This window comes from Scyliorhinus torazame, chromosome 9, assembly GCF_047496885.1.
Source record: "Scyliorhinus torazame isolate Kashiwa2021f chromosome 9, sScyTor2.1, whole genome shotgun sequence".
Classification (NCBI taxonomy): Eukaryota; Metazoa; Chordata; class Chondrichthyes; order Carcharhiniformes; family Scyliorhinidae; genus Scyliorhinus; species Scyliorhinus torazame.
In genome coordinates this window covers 2,242,651-2,260,252 of record NC_092715.1, presented here as the reverse complement: position 1 = coordinate 2,260,252, position 17,602 = coordinate 2,242,651, and the positions used below count along the sequence as shown (strand labels likewise).

At 43.6% G+C, this 17,602-nt stretch overlaps 1 protein-coding gene across 4 annotated transcripts in view; it reads right to left on the bottom strand.

The window, feature by feature from the left end:
• LOC140429045 (nipped-B-like protein) overlaps positions 1 to 17,602 on the bottom strand; it is an 817,118-nt gene that overhangs the window by 475,147 nt on the left and 324,369 nt on the right. For all 4 annotated transcript variants that reach the window (XM_072515574.1, XM_072515576.1, XM_072515575.1 and 1 more), the window contains one exon: positions 4,904 to 6,349. In XM_072515574.1, coding sequence (XP_072371675.1) covers positions 4,904 to 6,349 — 1,446 coding nt within the window. The remainder of the gene's footprint in view (positions 1 to 4,903; positions 6,350 to 17,602) is intronic.

Here is a 17,602-nt window from a genome sequence, read left to right as displayed (position 1 = left end):
AAGGAAGTGAGAATAGAAATTTTAGGGGTGCTGGCCATAATCTTCCAATCTTCGCTAGAATAAGGGGAGGTTCCAGAGGACTGGATAATTGCAAATATCATACCCTTGTTTAAAAAAGGTTGTAACGATAGTCCAAGCAATTCCAAGCGATTCAGTTTAACACTACTGGTGAGCAAGCTATTTGCTTTTCCTGAAATATACATAAATGATCTGGACGAAGGTATAGGTGGTCTGATTAGCAAGTTTGCAGATGATACCAAGATTGGTGGAGTTGCAGATAGCGAGGAGGACTGTCAGAGAATACAGCAAAATATAGATAGATTGGAGAGTTGGGCAGAGAAATGGCAGATGGGGTTCAATCCAGGCAAATGCGAGGTGATGCATTTTCATAGATTATCATAGAATTTACAGTGCAGGAGGAGGCCATTCGGCCCATAGAGTCTGCACCGGCTCTTGGAAAGAGCACCCTACCCAAGGTCAGCACCCCCACCCTATCCCCATAAACCAGTAACCCCATCCAACACGAAGGGCAATTTTGGACACTACGGGCAATTTATCATGGCCAATCCACCTAACCTGCAAATCTTTGGACTGTGGGAGGAAACCGGAGCACCCGGTAGAAACCCACACACACACGGGGAGGATGTGCAGACTCCGCACAGACAGTGACCCAAGCCGGAATCGAACCTGGGACCCTGGAGCTGTGAAGCAATTGTGCTATCCACAATGCTACCGTGCTGCCCCAATTTTAGAAGATCTAATTCAAGAGCGGACAATACGGTCAATGGAAGACCGTACAGAGATGTACAGAGAGATATAGAACATAGAACATAGAATATTACAGCGCAGTACAGGCCCTTCGGCCCTCGATGTTGTGCCGACCTGTGAAACCACTCTAAAGCCCATCTACACTATTCCCTTATCGTCCATATGTCTATCCAATGACCATTTGAATAACCTTAGTGTTGGCGAGTCCACTACTGTTGCTGGCAGGGCATTCCACACCCTTACTACTCTCTGAGTAAAGAACCTACCTCTGACATCTCTCTTATATCTATCTCCCCTCAATTTAAAGCTATGTCCCCTCGTGCTAGACATCACCATCCGAGGAAAAAGGCTCTCACTGTCCACCCTATCCAATCCTCTGATCATCTTGTATGCTTCAAATCTGGGAGTTCAGGTCCATTGTACCCTGAAGATGGCAGCGCAGGTCGATAGAGTGGTCAAGAAGACATACAGCATGCTTGCCTTCATCGGACGGGGTATTGAATACAAGAGTCGGCAGGTCATGTTACAGTTGCATAGGACTTTGGTTAGGCCACATTTGGAATACTGCGTGCAGTTCTGGTCGCCATGTTACCAGAAGGATGTGGATGCTTTAGAAAGGGTGCAGAGGAGGTTCACCAGGATGTTGCCTGGTATGGAGGGTGCTAGCTATGAAGAAAGGTTGAGTAGATTAGGATTGTTTTCGTTGGAAAGACGGAGGTTGAGGGGGGGGGGGACCTGATTGAGGTCTACAAAATTATGAGAGGTATGGACAGGGTGGATAGCAACAAGCTTTTTCCAAGAGTGGGGGTGTCACTTACAGGGGGTCACGATTTCAAGGTGAGAGGGGGAATGTTTAAGGGAGATGTGCGTGGAAAGTTTTTTTACGCAGAGGGTGGTGGGTGCCTGGAACGCTTTGCCAGCGGAGGTGGTAGAGGCGGGCACGATAGCATCATTTAGGATGCATCCAGACAGATATATGAACGGGCGGGGAACAGAGGGAAGTAGATCCTTGGAAAATAGGCGACAGGTTTAGATAAAGGATCTGGATCGGCGCAGGCTGGGAGGGCCGAAGGGCCTGTTCCTGTGCTGCAATTTTCTTTGTTTTTTGTAATACATTAATGATCTAGGTCTTGGCATGCAAGAGTCAGATTCAAATTTTGCAGGTGATACAAAACTTGAAAATATTGTAAATTGTGAGGAGGACAGTGTAGAACTTCAAAAGGACATAGACAAGATGGTGGACTGTGGCAGATAAAGTTCAACATAGAGAAGTGTGAAGTGATGCATTTTGTTGGAAGAACATGGAGAAACAATATTATATGAGGGGTAAAATTCTTATGAGGGCGCAGTGGACCTGGATGTAGAAGTGCGTGGATGATTGAAAGTGGCAGGATGGGTGGAGAGAGCAGTTGAGAGCATATATCATTCTGGGCTTCATCAATAGGGACATAGAGATCCAGGAAGTTATGCTGAATTTATAAAGACAGTTAGACCTCAACTAGAACAGCATGTTCAAAGTTGGAGATCCATGGTGTTAACCTTCTGGGGAGGTGATGAAACCAATGAACAAACCAGTCGCAGCACAATGCTTTGGATGCACCCGCCACAACTGGTTTAGCTCAGTGGGCTAGACCACTGGTTTGTAATGCAGAACAAGGCCAGCAGCGCGGGTTCAATTCCCGTACCAGCTCTGTGTACCCGACAGGCGCCGGAATGTGGCGACTAGGGGCTTTTCACAGTAACTTCATTGCAGTGTTAATGTAAGGCTACTTGTGACAATAATTCCCCCCCCCCCCCCCCCCCAAATTTAGAGTACCCAATTATTTTTTCCAATTAAGGGGCAATTTAGCGTGGCAACTCCGCCTATCCTGCACATCTTTGGGTTGTGGGGGTGAAACACACGCAGACACGGGGAGAATGTGCAAACTCCACACGGACAGTGACCCAGGCCGGGATTCGCACCCAGGTCCTCAGCGCCGTAGGCAGCAATGCTAACCACTGTGCTGCCCTACTTGTGATAAATCCGTCTATGGGCCTCAGTCTACTAATTTAATCTCAATGCCGACAGGTCAATGCTGCTCACAGGAAAAGCCCAAATTCTAGAGAAAAAGTAGCACAGCAATTTAACCACATCCTTAATTAACCTTCACCCACCAAAGAAGATGCAATCAACGGGCTTCCATCAACGGGCAGTTTACTGCCCTCTTGATGACCCTCCCAATGTGTTCTAAATGAACGCCATCAAACTCCCATCTAGCTGCCAAGGTCCAGGAGCTGACGCAATCCCAGCTGATGCATTCAAGGCTGAAGGGAGGTCAAAACCTGGTAAGATGCTTACTGAACTCTTTCAGTCGATGTGGAAGCAAGGAACAATCCTGCAAGGATGTGGGCAGCACGATGGCACATTGGTTAACACTGCTGCCTCACAGCACCGGGAAATCCAGGTTCGATTCCGGTTGGGTGACTTTGTGTGTGAAGTTTGCATGTTCTCCCCGTGTCTGCGAGTGTTTCCTCCGGGTGCTCCGGTTTTCTCCCACAATCCAAAGATGTGAAAGTTAGGTGGGTTGGAAATGCTAAATTGCCCCTTAGTGTCCAACGGTTAGGTGGGGGTACGGGTATAGGGCGGGGAAGTGCGCCTAGGTAGGATGCTCTTTTGGATGGTCAGTGCAGACTCGATGGACTGATTGGCTTCTATCTGCACTGTTGGAGTTTTATGATTCTATGAATACAAGGATGTCTCTGAAGTCCACCTGTACAAATGGCAAGGAACTCTTGCAACAATCAGAGGAATCTTAGTTCTCTCTTTGCCAAATCTTTGCCAAACCCTTCTTAGAGCAACATCTCGACCAGGATCTGCTGCCAGAGAAGTCAGTGCAGTTGCAGAAAAGGTCAAAGAACCAATGATACGTTATTCACAGTTAGACAGCTTCAGGAGAAATACCAAGAACCGATCTTGAACCTCTACATCAGCACGTTTATTGACTTCATCAAGGCCTTTGACACAGTCAGTCATGAAAACTATTGGAAGGTAATGGAGAAATTCAAATGTCCTGAGAAATTCATCACAACGATTTGGCACTTCCCTGACAGCTTGTTCAGAAGTGTCCTGGATGGCAGTGAGTCTTCAAACTCATTCCCAGTCACTCATTAAATTAACCAGGGCTGCATGCTCACATCAACCCTCCTGAGAATGTTTTACTCCGTCAATGCCTTCCTGGGTGTGATCCTCGCATCAAAATCAAATATCGCAGGAAGATATTTGAGCTGTTCAAATTCACTAAGCGTTTGGATTAACTGTAACGTCAATAACTAAAGGATAGAAATTTAAGGAGATTGGAAGAACCAGAGCCAACAGGAAGAGAATTTCTTTTACACCATCAGTTGCGATGCCTGATCAGGCTGTGGATACAGGTACAACACAGCTTTCAAAGGGAAAACTGAACAATAGCTGGATGGAAAAAAATCACCGGCATCTGTGGAAAAGCAAGAGGTGGGACTTAGGTGCCAGAAAAAACCCTGTGTTTTTGGGGTGGACTTGGAGAGGTGACAACCCAACAAGGAACATTTATCCAAGGTCACGGTAAAGCACAATGTAAAGCTCAGTTTGTCTATAGGGCAGCACGGTAGCACAGTGGTTAGCACTGTTGCTTCACAGCTCCAGGGTCCCAGGTTCGATTCCCAGCTTGGGTCACTGTCTGTGCGGAGCCTGCACGTTCTCCCAGTGTCTGCGTGGGTTTCCTCCGGGTGCTCCGGTTTCCTCCCACAGTCCAAAGCTGTGCAGGTTAGGTGGATTGGCCATGCTAAATTACCCTTAATGTTGGGTGGGGTTACTGGGTTTGGGGATAGGGTGGAGGTGTGGACCTTGGGTAGGGTGCTCTTTCCAAGACCCGGTGGAGACTCTATGGGCCGAAAGGCCTCCTTCTGCACTGTAAATTCTATGTTCTATGTTCTATATGCTGTACTAATATTCTGCCACTGGAGGGTGTTCCTGCAATACTCAATGATATGATTCATCAGGAGACCAAATATATCCCTGCAGACAGAACAAGGAAATAATCGACAAGTTATACATGAAAAGGATCTTGGTAACTCTTGCAAGTTATACGTGCAATCATAAAAATAAAAACATTCGTACCTTTACTTGACTTGGTGGGCAATCTGCTCTTAGATTTGCTGGAACTCCTTGATGCATTTTTGTCTTCGGCTTCCTTGATAAATTTCTGCACTTCATCAAAGGGCAGCTTATGAAGAACCACAACGGGTTTGATCACCTTCTTCAGATCCTCCACAAGATCCATTTTTTCCACTTTTAATCTTAATTCATTCTTATCAATCGACTTCCTCAATTCCTTCTGCTCATTACAAACATTACCATCCTTATCCCGCTTGATTTTTGGAATTACAAAGTTTTTTAGTGCATTGGACCTTCCACCCCCCAGTAGGTAGCTGGGAAATTTGTCTTTATCAGAAAGAGGATTGGGAGTCTCTGTTTTCACTTTGCTCCCCTCCGATCGGCGGTCGTCCCTGTCTTTACTGCTCAGTGATCCTGATGGAATGTCTGATCTTCTACTCTGCTTCAATGCAGCACGATCTTTCACTTCAGGTTTCGTCTTCCCAGGCTCTCTGTTATCATGTTTGACTCTGGGACTTTCTGATCGCAACCGTTGTTCTTCTGGTGAGCGGCGCTCGCTTCGGTCACCGCGCTCGCTTCGGTCACGGCGCTCGCCTCGGTCACGGCGATCTCCTCGGTCACCGCGATCTCCTCGGTCACCGCGATCTCCTCGGTCACCTGAATCAGAACGCACTTTCTTTTCCACCTTCACCGGTTTTGGACAGTCTGTCTGGTTATTTTTAGGAGTCTCATTTCGAGTAAGTTTAGAATCAGATTCACTCTTGATTAATTTGGGGGTATCGGGTCTCCTGACCTTCGATGCGTCCACTTTTCCTCTTTCAGAATCATTTTTCTCATCCGATTTCTGTTTCTGGGTTTCCTGGTGCAGATCTCGTTTCTCTTTGGAAGCCTCTGAACTCTGCCGTCCTTCATGGCGCGGCTTTGGTGCTTCTGATCTACTCTCTTTCATTTTCGTATGTTCCGTTTTGCCCTCGTGCTTGTGTTTAGATACTTCAAGTCTCTTCTCTGGTGTTAGTTTAGCCACATCTCGCCTGTTGTCATGCTTTCCCTTTGGTGTCTCTGGTCGACTCTCACTCTTCTGTTTTGGAGTTTCGGGCCTAGGTTTGATCACATCAGGCCGACTGTTGTCCTTTTCCTTTTGCCCCTCGTTTTCACATTTCCTCTTGGGGGCTTCTGGGTGATTTTCTGGCTTGGGTTTTAATACTCCTGTTGTATCTTCTTGCCGTGTTAATGATACATCTGTATTCTGCCGTACCAGTTCCAAAGGCTTCTTCACGTTTTCTGACTCTGGAGGAGGGGCTGCTTGCCCATCAGTTCTTCCTGCATGTTGTAGATCAATGCTGACCAACAATGCAGGTCTGTTTGCACCGCCTCCACTCGCAGGACCACCACCTCCTGGAGCAGTTTCCTGTGGAAATGAGTCTTGCTTCCGTTTCTTTAAAGGTTTGTCTAAAACAAAGAAACATTTGAAGGTTACTATCATATACTTGCAGAATATAATGCAATATCACAACGCAGTGCAATGTTTGGTCACACGAAGAATTAACTTATTCTAGGTGTGACATAATGTCACCTAGCATTAGAAGTACTGCCTTCCAGTCCAATCACCATGTTATAAAGAATCAAAGAGGTGCTGGAAAAGGTATTAGGAGGGTTAGCTGTGATGGACAGAGCAATCTTTTCTCAATTTACAACTCGTCATTCTTTGGTGGTGTGACAACTTATAACCATAATATTCTAACCACTGCTAACCAGGCAAATCCAGTCTTTGTTGTAGACCAAGTGTTTTCATCCATACAGAACATTACAGCGCAGTACAGGCCCTTCGGCCCTCGATGTTGTGCCGACCTGTGAAACCACTCTAAAGCCCACCTACACTATTCTCTTATCGTCCATATGTCTATCCAATGACCATTTGAATGCCCTTAGTGTTGGCGAGTCCACTACTGTTGTAGGCAGGGCATTCCACACCCTTACTACTCTCTGAGTAAAGAACCTACCTCTGACATCTGTCTTATATCTATCTCCCCTCAATTTAAAGCTATGTCCCCTCATGCTAGACATCACCATCCGAGGAAAAAGGCTCTCACTATTCACCCTATCCAATCCTCTGATCATCTTGTATGCCTCAATTAAGTCACCGCTTAACCTTCTTCGCTCTAAAGAAAACAGCCTCAAGTCCCTCAGCCTTCCCTCAAGATCTTCCCTCCATACCTGGCAACATTCTGGTAAATCTCCTCTGCACCCTTTCCAATGTTTCCATATCCTTCCAATAATGCGGCGACCAGAATTGCATGCATATGTTAGGGGAAGTAAACGTGCATCCACCCAGGTTACACTAGCCAGGAAAACACATTTTGTACAAGTACAAAATTTGGCATATGGTTGCACAACAGGACATAAATCTGTAAAAATGATAGTCTGTGCATCAATCTTCCTCTGAAATACTCTTCCTCTTAAAATTAAGATTGCAAAATGAGACACCAAGAATAGACACTTTACAACTATATAAATATGAGGTTATCCAGTTTGGTAGGAATAACAGCAAAAGGGATTATTATTTAAATGATATAATATGAGGAGGAATTTCTTCACCAAAGGGTTGTGAATCTATGGAATTCCTTGCCCAGTGAAGCAGTAGAGGCTCCTTCATTAAATGTTTTTAAGATAAAGATAGATAGTTTTTTGAAGAATAAAGGGATTAAGGGTTATGGTGTTCGGGCCGGAAAGTGGAGCTGAGTCCACAAAAGATCAGCCGTGATCTCATTGAATGGCGGAGCAGGCTCGAGGGGCCAGATGGCCGACTCCTGCTCCTAGTTCTTATGTTCTAATTTTAAAAATATAACTATAACCTACTCCTTTACTTCATCTCGAGTGTGGGGTGTCAGCCACCAAGGACTTTGCAGGGCCAGCTGATCCACAGCAGCATCATTCTAGGGCTGGAAATCATGTAACAATGGCTGGTAAAGTGTAATTAAATACAGGTACAGGTACAGGACCCCTTAAACCGGTGTCCCAAATTCCAGAAGGACCCGAAAACCAGTTACATTCAAAGATAGCGCCTGGGTAGCAAGTTAAGTAAAATCCTTACATTGTTTATATGTTGTGGAGACATGCTCAGCCCCCGGCCCAAAATCAGCATAAGTCCAGTTCCAAGCTTCCCTGATATGGGGCCTGGATACCTGTAGTCCTTTGGTAGGTTTCAGCAATACTGAAGTGTATTTGTGGTGTCATGCGAGAGTACCTTTAAGAACCGGATGTTTAAGCAATGTACCTTTAAGAAAACAGTAATGTCAGAGAGTCGGTGGAGCCGAGGTCAGGTCAGCCATTTTGCAGTTTTTAGTTTGAAAAGAGCTTGCGGAGTGTCTGTGTTTGCAGTGAGCTGGATCTGCTGTGATCTCTGCCATGTAAGACTATCTCTGGATCATTTGGGTGATTTAAACTCATAATAGTAAAGCCTTTAACTTGATGTGATTCTGTTTAAAGGTGTTAAGTCTCTTGGAAGTTTGAAGGAACATTTTAAGGAATTATTTACTGTTTGCAATATTTTCTGAGTTATCTTTGAAGTAAGGGGTGTTAAGAGATCCAATGTTTATTTAAGATGTTAAGTTGAGTTCATGGAATAAACAGTGTTTTGTGTTTAAAAACCCACATGTCCATAATTGTAATCCCACACCTAGGCAACAAGCCGTGTGCCAGGAAAAGCAACAAATCCATTAAAGGGGGCTGTTTAGCACAGGGCTAAATTGCTGGCTTTGAAAGCAGACCAAGACAGGCCAGCAGCACGGTTCAATTCCCGTAACAGCCTCTCCCGAACAGGCGCCGGAATGTGGCGACTAGGGGCTTTTCACAGTAACTTCATTGAAGCCTACATGTGACAATAAGCGATTTATTTCATTTCATTTCAAAGGTAGAGGTTGGGTGAACTCCATTATACATTTTGGGGTTCCGAAAACGCCTCGCCCATAACAATTGGGGGCTCGAGGGGGATAAAAGTCTATCTATTGGATTGGCTTTTGTGAACTTAAAGACAGTGAAGGATTGTTGCTTTTCCGGTGTGGTATTTTAGTTTAAGTGGGGAGAGTGTTGTGAACAATGGCTCTTTCAAAGGCTCGGAAGTTTTTGGGGGTGGAGAATGTCACACGTAGTACTTGACGGACAGAAACGAAAAGCAGACTGTTAGATTTGGCAAGAACATTACAGTTAACATTACCTGACAAAATGCGAAAAGATGAGGTAATTATGGCGGTGGTTAGGCATTTAAAGTTGCCTGAGATAGAGTTTGACTCATTGGAAATGGCAAAAATTCAGTTGCAAATTAAACAAATGGAACATGAGAAAGAATTAAAGCGGCTTGAATACGGGAGTGAGAGAGAGTAGAAAGAAAAGGAGAAGAAAGGAGAAAAGAAAGAATAGCCCTAGCAGAACAAAAAGAAAAAGAAATGGAGATACAGATGAGGGAAAAAGATAAAGAGAGGGAGTTTGAACTTCAGAAAATGGCCATGAAACATGGCAGTCAGTTAAAATTGGCAGACGTAAAGGGAAACATACAGTTGGATGATACTGATGAGGATAGTGAGAAAGAGTGTCAAAGACGAAGGCTTGGTGTGGATCTATTTAAATATGTCCAAATATTGCCAACGTTTGACGAGAAGGAAGTGGAAGCCTTTTTCATTTCATTTGAGAAGGTAGCTAAACAAATGAAATGGCCACAGGACATGTGGGTGTTACTGATTCAAACAAAGCTGGTAGGTAGAGCTAGTGAAGTGTTTGCATCACTACCGGAGGAGGTATCTGGAACGTATGAGGAGGTGAAGAAATCCATCTTAAGTGCATCTGAGCTAGGGCCTGAAGCTTACAGACAAAGGTTTAGAAATTTAAGGTAAGAATTTGGTCAAACATACATGGAGTTTGAAAGACTCAAACGGAGTAATTTTGACATAGATAATACGGTCAATGGAAGACCGTACAGAGATGTACAGAGAGATCTAGAACATAGAACATAGAATATTACAGCGCAGTACAGGCCCTTCGATCCTCGATGTTCCGCCGACCTGTGAAACCACTCTAAAGCCCATCTACACTATTCCCTTATCGTCCATATGTCTATCCAATGACCATTTGAATAACCTTAGTGTTGGCGAGTCCACTACTGTTGCTGGCAGGGCATTCCACACCCTTACTACTCTCTGAGTAAAGAACCTACCTCTGACATCTCTCTTATATCTATCTCCCCTCAATTTAAAGCTATGTCCCCTCGTGCTCGACATGACCATCCGAGGTAAAAGGCTCTCACTGTCCACCCTATCTAATCCTCTGATCATCTTGTATGTCTCAATTAAGTCACCTCTTAACCTTCTTCTTTCTAAAGAAAATAACCTCAAGTCCCTCAGCCTTCCGTCATAAGATCTTCCCTTCATACCAGGCAACATCCTGGCAGATGATTATGAATTAGTTCATAAATCAAAGATTGGTTTCTGAGATCAGTTTCAGCCGGTGAGGGATAGAAACTGGGGACATGAGAAATACTCAAGTGGTAACGGTAAAGGTGATCTGATGGGAGACAATAAAGAGAGTGTCCTCTGATTAAAAAAGAAATCCAGGAGGGTGGAAAAGAAATGAAAAGTTTTAAATGTTTTCACTGTAATAAACTAGGCCATGTAAAGTAACAGTGTTGGTGGTTGAAGAAAAGCACTGGGAAGGCTGATGTGGTAAAACAGGGTAAGACAGTGGGGGTTTGCTAAAGTGGTAAAGGAAAGCCCAAGTGAAGCGAAGGAGGTGCAAACCATTGTGCAGCCTGTTCAAGAAGTAATTGTTAAGAAGGTGCCAGATGTATTTAAAGAATTTACTTGTGTGGGTAAAGTTTACTCATGTGTATCAGGAAGAGCAGGTAAAGAAGTCACAATTTTAAGAGATACAGGGGCTAGTCAATCTTTGATGGTAAGAGATGAGGAATTATGTCGTTTGGGAAGAATGTTGCCAGAAAAGGTGGTGATATGTGGAATTCAGGGCGAGAGGAGTAGCGTTCCATTATATAAGGTAAGGTGGAAAGTCTAGTGAAGAGTGGTGAAGCGGTAATGAGTAATCAATAAACTATCTTGTCCAGGAATACAGTTTATCTTGGGTAATGATATAGCTGGATCGCAGGTGGGAATGATGCCTACTGTGGTTGATAAGCCAGTGGAAAATCAGACAATTGAAGTGTTGAAGGACGAATATCCTGGGATTTTTCCGGATTCTGTAGTAACAAGGTCACAAAGTCACAGGTTAAGAACAGAGGAGAAATCAAAGAGTGAAGATGAAGTTGAAGTTGAAGTGCAATTATCAGAAACGATTTTTGATCAAATGGTTGAAAAAGAACAAGAACAGGTGGCAGATAAGGCGGATATTTTTAGCACAGGAAAATTGGCGGAGTTACAACAGAAAGATGTAGAAATAAAACGGATAGATCAGAAAGCATATACGGAAGAGGAATCTGAGCGTATACCAGAGTGTTATTACCGTAAAAACGATGTCTTGATGAGAAAATGGAGACCTGTACATATGCAGGTGGATGAAAAGTGGGCAGAAGTTCATCAAGTAGTATTGCCAGTAGGGTATAGAAAGGAGGTGTTGCGAGTTGCACATGAGGTACCAGTGGGAGGTCATTTGGGGATAAGGAAAACTCGAGCGAAAATCCAGAAACATTTTTATTGGCCTGGACTACATAAAGATGTAGTTACATTTTGTCAATCATGTCACACATGTCAAGTGATAGGGAAAGCTCAACCAGTGATAAAACCAGCACCCTTAATACCCATTCCAGCATTTGAGGAACCTTTTACGAGGGTCCTAATCGATTGTGTAGGACCGCTTCCTAAAACAAAAAGTGGGAATCAATATCTTTTGACTATAATGGATGTGTCTACTAGGTTTCCAGAGGCCATTCCAGTACGTAATATTACAGCTAAAAGGATTGTGGAGGAGTTACTTAAATTCTTTACGAGATAGGGACTACCCACAGAAATTCAATCGGATCAAGGATCGAATTTTACTTCAAAGTTATTCAAAGAAGTTATGGACAGCTTAGGAATAAAACAATTTAAATCAACTGCGCACCATCCAGAATCTCAGGGAGCGTTAGAAAGTTGGCATCAGACATTAAAGACAATGTTGAGGGCGTATTGTCAAGATTATCCAGAGGATTGGGATAAAGGAATTCCATTCGTATTGTTTGCAATTAGGGATCCACCTGATGAGTCTACCAAATTTAGTCCTTTTGAACTAATTTTTGGTCATGAGGTAAGAGGACCACTTAAATTGATCAAGGAAAAATTGGTGGGTGAGAAATCGGAAATTACACTATTGGATTAAGTGTCAAATTTTAGGGAATGATTAAATAGAGCAGGTGAATTGGTGAGGCAACATTTGAAAGTTTCACAAAATGTGATGAAACGAGTAGCGGACAAGAAATCCAAAGTTCGTAGTTTTGCCAGTGGGGATAAAGATTTAGTGTTGTTACCAGTGGTAGGGGAGCCTTTAAAAGCTAGGTTTTGTGGACCGTATCAGATTGAAAGGAAATTAAGTGAGGTGAATTATGTGATAAAAACACCAGATAGAAGGAAGACTCACCGAGTGTGTCATGTGAATATGCTTAAAAGGTACTTTGAAAGGGAAGGAGAGAAAAAGGAGGTTTTAATGATTCTAACTCAAAGTGACAAACCAAATCCAGATGACTGTGAATTTGACATACCTCAAATTAAATTGGAAAATGAGGATGTTCTTAAAAATTGGGACGAATTGTTAAGTTACCTTCCAGAGAGAAAACGAGCTGACCTGAAAGAGTTATTGATATCACATGGGCAAGTTTGAAGAGATAAATTGGGAAGTACTAAAATGGCTACACATGATGTAGATGTGGGAAATGCTGTTCCTATCAAACATCCATATAGACTTAAACATTTAAAATTGGCACAGGTCAACAAAGAGATTGAGAGTATGCTTAAAAATGGCATAATTGAAGTGGGTTGCAGCCAATGGAGCTCACCCATAGTAATGGTACCTAAACCAGACAGTACCCAACAGTTGTGTGTGGACTACAGAAAGGTGAATGCAGTTACAAGAACGGACTCTTATCCTATCCCACGTTTGAAGGATTGCATGGAGAAAGTGGGACAATCTGCTTTTATTTCCAACTTCCAGACATGGAAAGAACATTTAAAACATCGTATGGAGTTCTTCGATCGACTTCAGGTGGCGGGTTGGTGATGAACCTAGCCGAAAGTGAATTTGGAGAAGCCCGAATCACTTTCCTTGAGAAGTTTCAGATACCCTCAAGACGAAGGGAGGCAATGCGATCTCTTAACATGAATGAATTTGTTCGAACCTTTGTGCACAGGTTTTGTGGCGTGATTACTCCACTGATGGACTTGCTAAAGGAACGTCAAAAATTTCAATGGACAGCGGACTTTCAACAGGCATTTGACTGCCTGAAAGCTGTGATCACCAATGTTCCTGTATTGGAGAATTGCAAGGGACTCTGTGGTCAGATTGAACTAAAGTATCTGATTCTCAAGAGAAATGCCGAGGAGTAGAGGAATGGATGGATCGTGCAGAGATTTTGTTCAAAGAGACTGTTGTTATGGGCGAGGCGTTTTCAGAACCCCAAAATGTATCATGGAGTTCAACCAACCTATCCCTTTAATGGATTTGTTGCTTTTCCTAGCACACGGCTTTTTCCCTAGGTGTGGGATTACATTTATGGACACGTGGGTTTTTAAACACACAACACTCTTTATTCCATGAACTCAACTTAACATCTTAAATAAACATTGGATCTCTTAACACCCCTTACTTCAAAGATAACTCAGAAAATATTGCAACTGTAAATAATTCCTTAAAACGTTACTTCAAACTTCCAAGAGACTTAACACCTTTAAACAAAATCACATCAGGTTAAAGGCTTTATTTTAAATCACCCAAATGCTCCAGAGATAGTCTTACATGGCAGAGATCCAGCTCACTGCAAAACACAGACACACACAATCTGCTTTTCAAACAAAATCTGCAAAACTAAACTGCAAAATGGCTGATCTGACCTCAGCTCCACCTACTCTCTGACATCACTGTTTCTTAAAGATACATGCTGAAACATCCATGTCTTTAAAGTACTCTCACATGACACTGTCAATTGAGAAGGTTTTCGGTTGGAGGAAGAAGAACAAAGAAAATGGACTATATTATTATACCTGTTTGCATGTGTTGTTCTTATTAAAAAACGAAAAAGTATATTTACTGTGTACATTTCTTAGTGGATGGTGCAATAGTGAAAAATTAAACCATCTTGAAGTTGATGGTTTTTTTTTTTCTTGGGGGGAGTTGTCATGTGAGTACCTTTAAGAACCGGATGTTTAAGCAATGTACATTTAAGAAAAGAGCCATGTCAGAGTGGGTGGAGCTGAGGTCAGGTCAGCCATTTTGCAATTTTTAGTTTTGCAGTTTGAAAAGAGCTTGGGAGTGTCTGTGTCTGCAGTGAGCTGGATCTGTGCCATGCAAGACTATCTCTGGATCATTTGGGTGATTTAAACTCATTACAGTAACGCCTTTAACCTGATTTGATTTTGTTTAAAGGGCTTAAGTCTCTTGGAAGTTTGAAGGAACATTTTAAGGAATTATTTACTGTTGCAATATTTTCTGAGTTATCTTTGAAGTAAGGGGTATTAAGAGATCCAATGTTTATTTAAGATGTTAAGTTGAGTTCATGGAATAAACATTGTTTTGTGTTTAAAAACTCATGTGTCCATAATTGTAATCCCACACCTAGGGAACAAGCAGTGTGCTCGGAAAAGCAACAAATACATTAAAGGGGGAGGCTGGTTGAACTCTATGATACATTATGGGGTTCTGAAAACACCTCGCCCATAACACTGGTCAGAGTAAAAGTAGCCAAGCAGAACAAGAGAAATGCACATTTAGTCACTGTAAACCCAGGGAGCCAATATTTAGTCACCGTAAACTCAGGGAGCCAGTATTTAGTCACCGTAAACTCAGGGAGCCAGTATCTAGTCATTGTAAACTCAGGGAGCCAGTATCTAGTCATTGTAAACTCAGGGAGCCAGTATCTAGTCACTGTAAACTCAGGGAGCCAGCATCTAGTCATTGTAAACTCAGGGAGCCAGCATCTAGTCACTGTAAACTCAGGGAGCCAGCATCTAGTCCCTGTAAACTCAGGGAGCCAGTTTCTAGTCACTGTAAACTCCGGGAGCCAGTATTTAGTCACTGTAAACTCGGAGCCAGTATCTAGTCATTGTAAACTCAGGGAGCCAGTATTTAGTCACTGTAAACTCGGAGCCAGTATCTAGTCATTGTAAACTCAGGGAGCCAGTATTTAGTCACTGTAAACTCGGAGCCAGTATCTAGTCATTGTAAACACAGGGAGCCAGTATCTAGTCTCTGTAAACTCAGGGAGCCAGTATCTAGTCACTGTAAACTCAGGGAGCCAGCATCTAGTCATTGTAAACTCAGGGAGCCAGCATCTAGTCACTGTAAACTCAGGGAGCCAGCATCTAGTCCCTGTAAACTCAGGGAGCCAGCATCTAGTCCCTGTAAACTCAGGGAGCCAGTATCTAGTCACTGTAAACTCAGGTTGCCATTATCTAGTCACTGTATACTCAGGGAGCCAGCATCTAGTCACTGTAAACTCAGGGAGCCAGCATCTAGTCACTGTAAACTCAGGGAGCCAGTATCTAGTCACTGTAAACTCAGGGAGCCAGTGTCTAGTCACTGTAAACTCAGGGAGCCAGTATCTAGTCACTGTAAACTCAGGGAGCCAGCATCTAGTCATTGTAAACTCAGGGAGCCAGCATCTAGTCACTGTAAACTCAGGGAGCCAGCATCTAGTCACTGTAAACTCAGGGTGCCAGTATCTAGTCACCGTAAACTCAGGGAGCCAGTATCTAGTCACCGTAAACTCAGGGAGCCAGTATCTAGTCATTGTAAACTCAGGGAGCCAGTATTTAGTCACTGTAAACTCAGGTAGCCAGTATCTAGTCACTGTAAACTAAGGAAGCCAGAATCTAGTCACTGTAAACTCAGGGAGCCAGTATCATAAGAACATAAGAACTAGGAACAGGAGAAGGCCATCTGGCCCCTCGAGCCTGCTCCGCCATTTAATGAGATCACGGCTGATCTTTGTGGACTCAGCTCCACTCTCCGGCTCGTACACCATATCCCCGAATCCCTTTATTCTTTAGAAAGGCATCTATCTTTTTCTTAAAAACGTTTAAAGAAGGAGCCTCAACTGCTTCACTGGGCAAGGAATTCCAGAGATTCACAACCCTTCGGGTGAAGGCGTTCCTCCTACACGCCGTCCTAAATCTACCTCCCCTTATTTTGAGGCTATGCCCCCTAGTTCTGCTTTCCCCGACCAGTGGAAACAACCTGCCCACATCTAACCTATCTATTCCCTTCATAATTTTATATGTCTCAATAAGATCCCCCCGCATCCTTCTAAACTCCAATGAGTACAGTCCCAGTCTACTCAACCTCTCGTCATAATCTAATCCCCTCCTTCTGGGATCAACCTAGTGAATCTCCTCTGCACTCCCTCCAGTGCCAATATGTCCTTTCTCAGGGAAGGAGACCAAAACTGAACACAATACTCCAGATGCAGCCTCACCAACACCCTATACAATTGCAGCATAACCTCACTAGTCTTGAACTCCATCCCTCTAGCAATGAAAAAGGAAACTCGATTAGCCTTCTTAATCACCCGTTGCACCTGCACACCAACTTTTTGCGACTTGTGCACCAGCACACCCAGGTCCCTCTGCACAGCAGCATGTTTTAACATCTTACCGTTTAAATAATAATCCATTCTTCTGTTAGTCCTCCCAAAATGGATAGCCTCACACTTGGCACCATTGAATTCCATCTGCCAGACATTAGCCCATTCACCTAACCTATCCAAATCCTTCTGCAGACTTCCGGTATCCTCTGCCCTTTTTGGGCAGAGGATCTAGTCACTGTAAACTCAGAGAGCCAGTATTTAGTCACTGTAAACTCAGGGAGCCAGCATCTAGTCATTGTAAACTCAGGGAGCCAGTATCTAGTCACTGTAAACTCAGGGAGCCAGTATCTAGTCACCGTAAACTCAGAGAGCCAGTATTAAGTCACCGTAAACTCAGGGAGCCGGCATCTAGTCACTGCAAACTCAGAGAGCCAGTATTTAGTCACTGTAAACTCAGGGAGCCAGCATCTAGTCATTGTAAACTCAGGGAGCCAGTATCTAGTCACTGTAAACTCAGGGAGCCAGTATCTAGTCACTGTAAACTCAGGGAGCCAGTATTTAGTCACCGTAAACTCAGGGAGCCAGTATTAAGTCACCGTAAACTCAGGGAGCCAGCATCTAGTCACCGTAAACTCAGGGAGCCAGTATCTAGTCACCGTAAACTCAGGGAGCCAGAATCTAGTCACTGTAAACTCAGGGAGCCAGTATTTAGTCACCGTAAACTCAGGGAGCCAGTATTAAGTCACCGTAAACTCAGGGAGCCAGCATCTAGTCACTGTAAACTCAGGGAGCCAGTATCTAGTCACTAAACTCAGGGAGCCAGTTTCTAGTCACTAAACTCAGGGAGCCAGTATCTAGTCACTGTAAACACAGGGAGCCAGAATCTAGTCACTGTAAACACAGGGAGCCAGTATTTAGTCACTGTAAACTCAGGG